Raw genomic sequence first — 13,236 nt, 5'->3', positions numbered from 1 at the left:
CTTATGTAGCTAAATGATGCTTTCCAAAAAAGTGACTGAGAAGCAACGCCAGCCTAGGATTTTAAGTGTTAAGTGGATGTTTTTATGTAAGAAAATAGCAATAATAGAAGACATAACAGTGGCTGGTTTTGTGGCTGGGTTTTTTTTTTTCCCCCAACCTGGTTTCTGTCGTTTAAATTAGAAAAGGAAGATTCTTACCTTTTTGGTATATGTGAAGATTTTTTTCAAGAGTGATTAGTGGACAAGGTTCTGGTCTCAAGATACAATCAGTGCCCATTTTGTTTTCAGTGTCATTAAAGTACAATTAACTTCAGAGCAACTCCACTTTTGGTCTTTCTCCTCCCATTCAAGATTTCTGGGAAATTTTCCCCCTTTTTTTAGCCTCTATTATACATTTTTAATGAATTTGCATTCCCCACTATTTTGTTGAAAGGTAACAAACTTTACAATATGCCTAAATAATATGGCTGAAAATTTAACTTTTATTATTTTCCTATTATAAAAGTAATATATATTCATTATATCATAAAAGGGGGGGGAAGCACAAAAACCATAAAGAAGTTCATTTTCAAACTGCTTATAACCCCATCCCAGGTAAAACTATTAATATTTTGGCATATTCCATCTCATCAGTCTTTTGAATACAGGTCAGATATTACCATATATACAGTCATATCCAGCTTTCTCAACATAACATTGTATTAAAATTATTTTTCTCCTATCTATAAAAGTCCTCTTTGTAAACACAATTTAAATGGCAGAGTAATATTCTACCATACAGATATCCTACCATTTATTTAAACAGTCTCTTAATATCAAATATTGGGTTGGCCAAAAAGTTCATTTGGGTTTTTCCATAAGATGTTATGAGGAAAAACCAGAACCAACTTTTTGGCCAGCCCAAAATTCACAGGAGAGCTAGTGGGTCAAAGCACATAAAAATGAAGACAGCTTTGTTTCCTAGAGAGTTTCTTCTTGAGAACATAAGGAGGAGATACAGGGAGATGGTGAGGGTTGGGAGAGGGATCCAGGCAGCAAGATGGAACGACTCAGAGATCCTGGCCCAGCCATTCCAGCTCGTTCAGCAGGAAGTCCATATCAGCCCGTGTCAGCGCAGGGTTGGCCACGACCATGCGGAAGAAGTTGCTCAGGGTACCATGGGGCTGGTAGCCAATCATCATGGAACCCTTCCTCACCATGCGCTCCTTGAGGATTGGGGCTACCTACAGGAGGAGTGGAGGGACCCTATAGCTGCAGCCCGGGGTCAGGGGAAGGGATGGGTTCCCCGACTTGCATCTCTCTCTACCTAGCTGCCTTCCAGAGACAGCAACTCACTGCTTGGATTCTGACCATGGCCCCAGTTTACCTTTGCCACCATACCTGGCCCACTGGACCTTCTCTACCTCCTGCATTCTCCTCCATCTCACCATTCTCCAAGTTGTCACACGGGCCATTTTCTGCTAAATCCTGACTTTTCACTGAATCTCAACAACCACTTTTTCAGTCTAACTTCAAGCCTTCGTCATCCTTGACACCTTCTCCCCTCTCTGAATTCCTGTAACATTTTTTATCTGTACCCTGTGATCTAATATATAATTTCCAAGATTGCCTTGAACACACTGGTTTCAAATAGGTAATGCTTGTTTTCTAAATGAATGACTCCTTAAGGGTGAGATTCCCTGGTGGGCTCAGATGGTAAAGAGTCTGCCCGCAATGCGGGAGGCCTGAGTTTGATCCCTGGGTCAGGAAGATCCCCTGGAGAAGAAAATGCCAACCCACTCCAGTATTCTTGCCTGGAAAATCCCGTGGACGGAGGAGCCTGCAGGGCTACAGTTCACAGGGTCGTGGAGAGTCAGACACGCCTGAGCGACTTCACTTTTAAGGGTGAGAATATTCTTGTCCTTTTGGATCATCTGCCGCCCCTAGTACTGATCTAACCTTAGGGGCCAGGACATATATCCTGGCCTGATAGGGTTGTTCTGTTCCCAGCATCAGTGAGTAAAACTTCTGAGACCTTTCTGCCCCTCTCAGCTCCCAGAACGCCCCACACAGCCAATCTATGTACTGCACACTGATGACTTCTGTAATGTCCCTCTCTGTCTTCTTCTTACTTTATAGAAGCATACCTTATTCTCCATCCCCCAGGCTCACAGAAATGGGGACAAGCGGGTGTCACCTTATGATTCACTGTCCCCACATCAGAGCGAGAGTAGCAAAGGTAGCTGCCATGCCGCTCACAGCCAGCAGGGGGCGGAAACGCACCAGCTGGTTAACCAGAGCCGGGAGAAAGCCTACCTTAGACAGCCTTTCACTGTAATCTGGACTCTCCTTCTTCCCCCGCAGACTGGGGGGCACGAACCAGAAACACACATTGACAAATTCAGGCTGGGAGGAATAAACAGGGGGAAGGTGTCAGCAGAGGAAGAGGGACCGCTCCCCTCTCACCGCCCCTCTTCTCCCATCAGGATTTTGCGTGAGACACAGGCTGGGGGCAGGGGGCCGGAGGACGCAGAAGAGCACAGGTGGGTCATACCTCCATGACCAATTCAAATCCCTCCCGCTTCTTCAGCTCCTCCACCAGGTACCTGTGATCAGAGAGTGAGAAATCACGGGTGGAGGAGGAAAGGCAGAGATACAGAAACAGAAGCGACCCAGAGAGTGAACCAAGAGAACACTGAGAGCAGGAAAGGGGTGCGGGGCTGTAGCCCCCACTCCTACCCGGCAAGGGCAAAGGCCTGGTCCACACGGCGCTCCAGCCCCTGCCCGCCCTGTGCCTTCCACATGAGCCACAGCTTCAGACAGTCCACGCGGCGGCCACACTGCACCACCTTGTCTCCGGTGTCCAGAGCCACGTCGTAGAACTTGTCCTGCTGGAAGAGGTAGCTGGCCTGGGACCCGTGACAGCGCTTGAGCAGGTTCTGCGGAGGGTTGGGGGGACAGTCAGACTCACCACCCCACTGAGATTCCCTCCAGGGCTGCACTGGCTGATTTCTTAGCTCAGTCCACGTGTTTCTTTCCCTGGAACCAGGCAGCACTAATGGGATGGCTGCCGGCTGACTGAAACCCTTTCTCTGGGTTTTCTTCCAACACTTAAGAGTTCTTCCCAAATGACCCAGGATCCCTCTGATAACAACTTATGTTGGGAAGTTTTTCCTTTGCCTGAAGACAGGGGGAGTGAAAGAGCCCATTACCGGGGATTAGGGTGGTCAGAGATATTCAGCTTCAGATGGGATGGTAAGGAGAACATGGTAAGGCCTGGAGCTCCCCTCAGGTGAGACACAAGAGAAAACAGAGGTCCAGGGTGGGAGGGGGGCCAGAGCAGGGCGGGGGCAGACCCACCGAGGTGTCCCGGAGAAGAAGAGCTGAGCACTGCAGGCCTGCGGAGAGGAGCTTGTGGGGATTCCAGGCCACGGAGTCAGCCCTGGGGTGGACAGAGCAAAGCAGGGTCAGCCAGCTCCCAGTTGAGCTGCCCAACTAGAGCCCCCCCACCTTTTCCAGATCTCCAGTAAAAGGGGCTTTGGTCTCACCTCAGCCCAGAGGAGAATTCCCAAATCTGACATCTAACTTCCCAGCCCCAATCAATCATCTCTCCCACTTCCCTCCCACCAGCCTCCTTCCCCTATTCCCATCTGAGCTCCCCGGTCCAAGAGTGTTCTCTGGATCAAGGATTTGAAGGGTGAGAGTCAGGGTGAAGGGGGCCATATGCACCTCTGGATCCCAGCCAGGAGATGTCTGTGTGTCTGTGACAGCAGGACGCTCCCACCCCAGGCAGCCTGTGGAGCAGAAGGAACAACATGGGCCTTGGCCTTGGCTCAGCCCAGCCCATTCTCAGGCCCGTCCCAACTCACATCCACGTGCAGCCATAGCCCGTGATGCTGGCACACATCCGCGATCGCATCCAGGGGGTCAAAGGCCCCCAACACGGTAGTACCAGAGGTGGCACTGACCAGGAATGGCACAGCACCCTGTGGCAAAAATGAAGAGGGAGACCAAGGCTGAGGACTCATCTGGAGAGCTATCCAGAGCCTGGTACTGAGCTCTGTGAACTCTTCACAGGCCTTACCTGGGCCCCGGCAACCTTACTATGTGTTACTGCCCCTTTTAATTTGCAAGTGAGGACACTAGGGTTCAGAGGTGTTAAGAAACTTGCCCCTGAACTGAAACTCCAGAGATGGAATTCAAACCTAGGTCTATCTGATAGTCTATCTCCTCAGCTTACACTCTTTCAAAAAAGTTGAATGCCTTACTGGAAGATCAAAATACTATTTTAAATCTTCTAACAGTATAAAATTTATGAGGAAATTGAATTCGTATTCAAAAAACTACTACAAAGAAAAGTGCAGGCCCAGATGGCTTCACTGATGGGTTAGTTCTACAAAACATTTATGGAAGAACTGACACCAGCTCTTCATTAACTCACAAAAAAAACAGAAGAGGAGGGAACACTTCTGAATTCATCCTATGAAATGAGTTTTACCCTGATACCAAAACCGACAAAATATCACAAGAAAAATATAGAATATATCTCATCTAAATAAAAACATAAAAATCTACAAAACACCAGCAAGCCAAAATCAGCAACATAGAAAAAGAATCATATACCATGACAAAGTGGGATTTGTCCCAAGAGTGCAGGTTTGGTTTAACATCCAAAAATCAATTAATATAATATATCCATTCAATAAAATAAAGCAAAAAAACCCCACATCTCAATGTGGTATAGTGATCATCTCAGTAGACATACAAAAACATTTGACAAAATTCTCATGATAAAAACATTCAGAAAAAAAAAAAAAAAGAATTTGAAGGGAATCTTCTTAACCTGATAAAGGGCAACTACCAAAACCCCACAGCTAACATCATCTCAGTGGTGAAAGATTGAAAGCCTTCCCCCTAAGACCAGGAACAAGATAAGGATGTTCACTCTCCTCATTCCTATCCAATACTGTGCTGAGGTTCTAGCAGGGCAATTAGGTAAAAAAAAAAAAAAAAAAAAAAGAAGCACCCAGGGACTTTCCTGGTGTTCCAGTGGTTAAGAATCCGCCTTCCATGCAGGGGACACGGGTTCCCTGGCCCAGGAACTAAGATCCCAGATGCCACAGGCAATGAAGTCAGGGTCCTGTAACTACTGCACCCACTGAGCCCACATGCTCTACAGCTCCTGTGCCACAACTAGAGAGGAACCCTCGAACCACAACAAAGATCCGACACGGCCAATTAAATAAAATACTGTTAATGCCGATCTTGTCTAGTTTGTGATTAAAGAGAAAAAAGTTTTTTTTTTTTAAATAAGAGGTATCCATATTAAAAAGGAAAAAAGCAAATTACCTGTATTTACAGATAACATATTATATCTAGAAAATCCTAAGGAACCCCTTGAAAAGACTGAGAATTAATAAATGAGTTCAGCAAATTTGCAGAGTACAAGATCAATATTCAAAAATCAGTTGTATTTTTACATATTAGAAACGAAAAATCAAAAACGGAAACAAGAAAATTTCATTTATAAGAACACTGAAAATAATAAAATACTTAGGAATAAATTCAATAAAAGAAATGCAAAACATATACTGTGAAAACTACAAAGCACTGTTGAAAAGAAATCAAAGAAGACCTAAATAAACAGAGACATTCAATGTTCATGGATCCACAAATTGAACACATTCCTATCAAAATTCCAACTGGTTTCTTTGCAGAAATTGACAAGCTGAGCCTAAAATTCAAGTGGAAATTTAAGGGACCTAGAAAGCCAAAACCATCCTGAAAAAGAACAAAGTTGGAGGACTCACAAATGCTGATTTCAAAATGTACTACAAAGCTACATTAAGGCAGTGTGGTCTATAGGATAGCCATGCAGATCAATGGAATAGACTGAGAGTCTAGAAATAAATCCTCACACTTAAACACTCACTGGGTTTTAACAAGGATGCCAAGACAATTCGCTGGGGAAAACAGACATTTTCAAAAACTGCTGCACACTGTTTACAATAGTCAAGACATGGAAGCAACCTAACTGGCCATCGACAGAGGAATGGATAAAGAAGATGTGGTACACATATACAATGGAATATTACTCAGCCTTTAAAAAGAATGAAATAATGCCACTTGCAACAACATGGACGGACCCAGAGATTGTCATACTGAAGTAAGTAAGTCAGACAGAGAAGAAGAAATACCCTATGACATCCCTTATGTGAGGAATCTAAAAAGAGCTGATACAAATGAACTTACAAAACAGAAAAAGACTCACAGAGAACAAACTTATGGTTGCCAGGGATGGGGGAAGGAGGATGAGAGTTTGGGATGGACATGTGCACACAGCTATATTTAAAATGGATAACCAACAAGGACCAACTGAACTCTGCTCAATGCTAAGTGGCAGCACCAACAGGAGAGAAGTTTGGGGGAGAATGGATACATGTATCTGTATGGCTAAATCCCTTTGCTATTCACCTGAAACTATCACAACATTGTTAACTGGCTATACCCCAATATAAAATAAAAAGTTAAAAAAAAATGGTGCTGCAACCATTTGCATGTGGTGATATAAACATATTTTTAAAATTTATACTTAAGTACATAGTTGAGGCATTTTCATGTTAATACATATATTCTCATCTTATTCTTTTAAATGGCTACATGCTGCTATAACAATAACTGTAACAACAATGGCAGCTAATATGTATATACTGCTTCAATGTTCCAAGTGCTTTACATACCATTAATTTCAGCCTTATAACAACTCTGTGATCAGTTCTATATCATGCTCATTTTACAAAGGAAGAAACTGACACAGATACACCATAATTTATCTATTGATGAATACTAAAATTTTTTTTTAATTTTATACTTCGCCCCAGCGCACACAATTCTAAGCAGTTGGAATGAAAATTTATAGGCTAATCCTAGTAGTAGGACTCTGAGTCAGTGGATAGATGTATTTAAAAATGGTACAGACAGTGCTGAAATGTCCTCTAAGACGGCTGCAGCATCTCTGCGTCCCCCGGGTGAAGGGGCCTCCACATCTCCCATCATTCCAAGTCCACGCTGTACAGACCCTCCCAACTCACAGAAACCTTCTGCGCTACCCTCTAGGTCCCCAACATCCTCCCTGCAGTGCCCCCTGGGACTCTACTCAGCGACTCAGTTCTGCCCTTGTCCCAGGGTCTGATTCTGCTCGTGGGTCTCGGCAGGACTGGGAACACTCACTTGGGAGGGATCACTTCAGCCCACCAGGGAAGACAGGCACAGGGTACAGGGGGAGAGACGAGGGGAGCCTTGAGCAGGGCCACTCAAAGACCCCTCCAAGGAAGGGACAGAGGGGCCCGGCTCCACTGCCCGGGCACCTCTCACTCACCCACCTCGGCCTTGGCCAAGCTGATCTGCCTCTCCAGATCCTCAGGGATCATTTTCCCTCTGGAAAAGAAAACTGAGTGGGTAGAGAAGTAATAGATTCTCTAGGCTAGGCGGCAGAACTTTCAAGAGCAGGGTAACATGTGGTTAGCAATGGGGAGGCCACAATGTTGATTTTTCCCTAAGAGGGGTAAACAGATCTCAGGGGACAGGGCGGAGACTCTAGCAGGCACTGGCAGATAGGAGAGGCAACTCGGAGGGAAGCGAGCAGGGAGAGAAGTCCGCCGCGGCGTGGGCCCAAGGCCAGAGCCTCCAGCAAGGGGAAGACATGTTGTGCCAGGCTGGGTCTGAGCCACGCAGACAGAAGGATCTTCACCTCTCATCTGCCTTGACCATTCGGACACTGTCGGTGCCAAGTCCCAGAAAAGCAGCTCCTTTCTTGATGGAATAATGACACTGTGGGCGAAGGAAGAGGGCAGGGAGGGTGGGGAAGAAAAAGACTGGTTAAATGACTGAGGCCCTGTAGACCAGGGCTGCTCAAACATTCACATGCCTACAAATCACCAGTGTGTCTGGTAAAGATGCAGATTCATATTCAGTAGGTCTGCACAGGGGCCAAAGATTCTGCATTTCTAACAAGCTCCCAAGTGATACTGATCTTCCCTGGTGGCTCAGTGGTAAAGAATACGCCTGCAATGCAGGAGACATGGGTTCAATCCCTGCGTGGGAAAGATCCCCTGGAGAAGGAAATGGCAACCCACTCCAGTATGCTTGCCTGAAAAATCCCACGGACACAGGAACCTGAGGGCTACAGTCCACAGGGTTGCAAAGAGTCGGACATGACTTAGTGACTAAACAAGAAGTGTGATAGTGATGCCACTGGTCCACGGACCACACTCTCAGGAGAAAGGGTGTGGACTGTGTACACTGCACTGGATGCCCCTCCGCTACCCCAGACAGCAGGCAGGTGAAGAAGGGCCCTTACACAGCCCCTCTGGTTGGAAGGAGGCACATCCGCCTATGGGGGAGGCCAGCCTCGGAGGAGAAGGGTCTGGGCAGGCTGAGTCGCAGGTCCCAGACTCAGCTGGCTGGAAATTAGAATCGGGAGCCCAGGGTAGGCCTGTGCCCTTCCCACCTCTTTCGATGTGAAGAGGGCCAGGGGCGGCAGTGCCCGGAGGCCCCTCTGTTTGCAGTCTGGGTATCGCTGATAGCGGGCCAGGTTCACAGCATACATGTTGGAGATGGAGCCACCTGTCACAGGGAAGGAAGGGGTGGTGGCAAGAGGGAGTGGCAGTGGGTCAAAACTGGAGCTTGGCTCTCCTGAACTCTCCACCCAGAAGCACAAGTGACTGGCTACCTGGCCAGGGGGTCCGAGGACTTGACAAATGGCATGCTGGTGACCCAGAATGGCAGGATCTGCAGATCTCCTGATTACCCCTGCTCCTCACCCTGGGCCGATCAAGGATCCACCCTCCACCCCCACCCCCCAGCCAGGACAGCAGGCACCAATCCCATGGACTGTTTGGCAAACACGAGGATACAGGGGAGTGGGCAGCTTCTCTCTGGTTTGGCCCAAGCCCAGTTGGAGAAGAAACAAAGGAGAATCACCCCTCCTGGCCAGCCCAGAGAAAGAGGATGGTGGGGGAGGAGGAACTCTTGAAAAGGCCCCCTCCTCTTCACATACCAGGGCAGAAGACCCCGTCCCCAGAGCTCCAGCCCACCAGGGCCCGGAGTTTCTTCAGCACCTCCTCCTCCATGAGGACAAACACAGGGGCAATTTCGTATGTGTACCTGCCAGGAGAGGGAATGATGAGAAAGGGAAAGAGCCTGGGAGGGACTCTCAGAGGAGGTGGAGAGTGGGAGTGAAAGGAGGAGTGAACTGAGTTGGTGACAAAGAACCAGGAAAGAAAGAATGAGACAACACTGGAGCTGGGATGCAAGATAAAGTTTGGGAAAGGGAACCCAAAGGGTAGGAGGGGAAAGACTCTGCCAGCAGAGATTCCTCTAAAAGAGAGGGGGGCAGACACCATTCTCCTCTCCTGCTCCCGGGGCCTGTCTCCCACAAACCCAAATCCTTTGTGGGGTGGAGGGCGGGGGTCCTGGGATGGCTCACTGGCTGGTGTTGAGGCTCTCGGTGACAATGCGCCCGGCCAGGGCATGGGGATCCAACCCTGAGAAGAGCTGGTTGAAGAAACGAGGGTGACCTGGAGAAGGGGGACACAGGCTCAGAGTGGAGCTGGGCACAAATTCCAGACACACCTCCCCCAAGCCCCAGACGTACAGGTCTTCACGCTGTAGCGGATCACGGCCCGGCAGCGCTCCAGGATCTGCTCCTGTGACTCGCCCTCGTGCCGCAGCTCCAAGTCCAGCAGCTGCTTCAGCTCCTCGGGCTCCTTCCACTCACAGACCTAGGAGGAGCAGCAGGAGACTCCGGGGGCACTGAGGCACCCAACTGACTGGTTGCCCAAACCACATCTCAACAGACAATAGACACCACAAACTGGCACTCAACACCAGTTTGTAATGTTTTCCAAGCAGCACGTGAACAAGGGTAAATAAACAGTCTGATCCAGTATGCAATCCTTGAGGCACACAATGAGGCGGTAATGGGTTCTGGGGAGAAGCCTGGACAGAGGAGGAAAGCTCTGAGTCAGGTCTGATGGACAGGAGGAGGAGGAGGAGGGAGAAAAGACCCACCTTCTCAAAGGCATTGGTCCCTTTTCGAATGACCTCATCCACCACAATCCTAAACACATCCTGGAGCAAGGCTTCTGCAGCCACAGGGTCCCCATCAAGGGAGAGGAGAGGTTGAGATTCAGCCATCAGGAGAAAATCTGTGAGCAGAGCAGGAGTTATTCCCTACTCAGCCTGTGGACCCCACCCAGACCTAACCAGTGAGACCTAACCTAACCCATTCCTCAACTCTGGAACGGGCCTAAGGCCCAGCCTTCACTGTACAGATAAGGACAAGTGAGAGTGTCCAGGGAGAGAGTCAGCAGAGACGGGCGGGAAAGAAAAAGGAGGTTAGTGCTGAGCAGATAGAATCCAGTGGCCTCCGTTCACCGAAGACAAAGGTGAGAAGCTTACCTTTCTGCTCAGGTCTCTGTCCAGATAAACTGGAAGCAGGGGACACAGTTGGCTTTTTAGAGTGTTAGGACCAGCGGAGCAGAGGGGGCAAGGTATAGGCAGCAGTCACATGACTGTGACCTCACTCTCGTGACCCTTGCCCTAAAGATTTGGGACAGGGCCAACAGGTTGAGATAAGTTTCCTGAATAATTGTTAGCTGATAGGATGAAAGGAGGAGAGCAGATATAAGGCAGAAACACGTGCCACCTCCACTTCAGGCTGGAGAGGAGCAGAGAGGAGAACCAGCAGAACATCCAACTTCCCACCGAGAACCAAGGGGCCTGGAGAGGGGATCAGAGAAAGGGCTGCTAGGCTAAGAGATAAGAGTGGGGAGTGGGGCAGAGGCAGGAAACTGCAGCAGCTGACCCTAGAGGCTGAGGTGGGGAGTGACCTGGAGCAAGACTAGGGAGGTAAAATAGTTTAGGCAGGCCCTCAGAGGTGGCTCAACTGGTAAAGAATCTGCCTGCAGTGCTGAAGACCTGGGTTCAATCCCTGGGTTGGGAAGATCCCCTAGAGAAGGGAACGCCTACCCACTCCAGTATTTTAGCCTGGAGAATTCCATGGACTCTATAGTCCATGGGGTTGCAAAGAGTCAGATGCAACTGAGCGACTTTCACTTTCAGAGGCCAATCTTTTTCGTCCCAACCCCTGGAGTCTTCTCAGAACTGTCCTGATTTCTAAAGCCCACTCCTTTGAAGAGCAGGAAGAAAGTAGCGCACACTGAGGGTAGCAGTTCGCTAAACAAGTAGAGACCTGTGCCTTGCAGGCTGAGCCGCTCAAGAAACAGGGAGTGGCCGTCTGAAGTGAGCACCAACTGTGTTCACACCAGGGTGCTGGGGAAGGAGGCACTGGCTAGATGCTGATCCCCACTCAGGAGGAGAGGAGAGGGATGAAGGCTGAAGACAGGGGAAGATTTGCAGGAGAACTGGGGCTGTGTCTTGAAGGAGGAAGGGAGGCATGCAGGGCCAGGGGAGGAAGGCCACAAGCTGACATTGGGGGTGAGTGTGGCTGATTCTCAGGTCAGTGAAGGCACCTGGCCACTGGAAAGATTTGCAAGGACATCATGGGGAGAAAGGCGAGAGGGGCAGGGCTGCACGAATTATGGAGGGCCTTGAGTGCCAGTCAGGCCAGGAATCTAGATTTTATCTGCAGAAAATGGAAAGCCATTGAAAGATTTTGTGGCAAGTTAACATGATGAAAACGATGCACTCAGAAGGCCAGCGTGTAGCAGCTGGATGTGAAAGAATGAACAGGCCATTGGTGTAAGCCAGGAAAGAGGTGACCCGCATGTGAACAAGGGAGGTGTGGGTAGGAAAGGACAGGGAGAGAAGCATGCAGGCTTAACCACTTGCCAGTTTACACTCAATTCAACACTTACAGAATCTACATGGGAGGGGAGGGAAGGGTCAAAGATGATCCTGGGGCTTGAAGCCCCAGGAAAAAGAAAAGTGCCCCTAAAAAAAACAGTGATGCACAAAGCGGAAGCTAGATGGAAAGCAAAATTGTTATTTCTTGGAAATACTCATCCAAGTGAAGAGGACTGGGGCTATAAACACTCATTTGGGAGGAAGTCAGGTGCAGCGCTCTGATGAGACGTGAGAATGAAAAGCACCCTTGGGAGCTGGGGTATAACCAAAGCCTGATGATGGGCTCCATTCCCCCCGGGGAGAGAATGCTCAGAGACATGGCCAGGGAGAGAGGGGCAAAACCAAGGCCTAGGGAACCCCCCAAATGAGGAGGCAAGAGGATCCAGAAAACATGGAAAAGAGGGATCAACCTCAAAGTGGACTGATCTGACATAATCCATTGTCAGAAGCCACTGGACCCCAAGGAACCAGCTTAGACTTCTCCCTAGTAGATTGGGTTTGGGGAAACCAGAGGAGCAGGCCAGCCTTGAGAAAGAGACTCGATCCTTCATCAGCACTCACTCTGGCTCCCCTTATGGGGCGTTTTAGGTGCAGAGGCTAGTAAAAATAGGCACCATAGAAGTATTCACCACATGCCTCACTCTGAACTTAACATGCATTAGTCTAATCTTCACAAGCATTGAGGGTAAGTTTATGACCCACATTTAAAGATGAGGAAATGGGGCAGGGGAGGGATAAACTGTGAGATTGGGACTGCCATATACACGCTGCTATATATAAAATAGATAACTAATGATAACCTTCTGAAAAAGCACAGAGAACGCTATTCATACTCTCTAATAGCCTATATGGGAAAAAGAATCCTATTTTTTAAAAAAAGAGTGAATATATGTATGTGGATAAGATTCACTTCACCATACATCTGAAACTAGGGCTTCCCTGGTGGCTCAGATGGTAAAGAATCTGCCTGCGATGCAGGAGGCCCGGGTTCGATTCCTGGGTGGGGAATATCCCTTGGAGAAGGGAATGGCAACCCATTCCAGTATTCTTGCCTAGAGAACTGGAAGAAAAGTTATGACAAACCTAGAAAGCATATTAAAAAGCAAAGACATTACGTTACCGACAAAGGTCCATCTAGTCAAAGCTATGATTTTTCCAGGAGTCATGTATAGAAGTGAGAACTGGACCATAAAGAAAGCTGAGTGCTGAAAAATTGATGCTTTTGAACTGTGGTGTTGGAGAAGACTTTTGAGAGTCCCTTGGACAGCAGGAGAGCCAACAAATCCATCCTAAAGGGAATCAGTCCTGAATATTCATTGGAAGGACTGATGCTGAAGCTGAAGCTCCAGTACTTTGGCCACCTGGTGTGAAGAGCTGACTCATTGGAAA

General features: G+C 48.2%; 1 protein-coding gene and 1 non-coding gene across 5 annotated transcripts in view; one reads left to right on the top strand and one right to left on the bottom strand.

Moving 5' to 3' along the window:
- Positions 1-462: 462 nt before the first annotated feature.
- Positions 463-13,236, bottom strand: part of CSAD (cysteine sulfinic acid decarboxylase) — a 26,610-nt gene continuing 13,836 nt past the window's right edge. For 3 of the 4 annotated variants that reach the window (XM_065934341.1, XM_065934339.1, XM_065934338.1), the window contains 14 exons: positions 10,051-10,187; positions 9,635-9,761; positions 9,467-9,557; positions 9,038-9,144; positions 8,489-8,604; positions 7,730-7,809; positions 7,362-7,416; positions 3,849-3,965; positions 3,709-3,773; positions 3,340-3,421; positions 2,719-2,918; positions 2,534-2,585; positions 2,296-2,385; positions 463-1,223 (listed from right to left, as the gene is read on the bottom strand). In XM_065934341.1, coding sequence (XP_065790413.1) covers positions 1,050-1,223; positions 2,296-2,385; positions 2,534-2,585; positions 2,719-2,918; positions 3,340-3,421; positions 3,709-3,773; positions 3,849-3,965; positions 7,362-7,416; positions 7,730-7,809; positions 8,489-8,604; positions 9,038-9,144; positions 9,467-9,557; positions 9,635-9,761; positions 10,051-10,176 — 1,482 coding nt within the window. In that variant the 5' untranslated portion in view covers positions 10,177-10,187 and the 3' untranslated portion in view covers positions 463-1,049. The remainder of the gene's footprint in view (positions 1,224-2,295; positions 2,386-2,533; positions 2,586-2,718; positions 2,919-3,339; positions 3,422-3,708; positions 3,774-3,848; positions 3,966-7,361; positions 7,417-7,729; positions 7,810-8,488; positions 8,605-9,037; positions 9,145-9,466; positions 9,558-9,634; positions 9,762-10,050; positions 10,188-13,236) is intronic. The other variant, XM_065934340.1, reaches the window with a different exon arrangement.
- TRNAR-GCG (transfer RNA arginine (anticodon GCG)) lies at positions 12,784-12,855 on the top strand. Its single transcript has one exon. It is a non-coding gene; the product is annotated as a tRNA-Arg (tRNA).

This window comes from Muntiacus reevesi, chromosome 4, assembly GCF_963930625.1.
Source record: "Muntiacus reevesi chromosome 4, mMunRee1.1, whole genome shotgun sequence".
NCBI classification, from domain to species: domain Eukaryota; kingdom Metazoa; phylum Chordata; class Mammalia; order Artiodactyla; family Cervidae; genus Muntiacus; species Muntiacus reevesi.
This window is presented reverse-complemented; position numbering and strand designations above follow the sequence as displayed.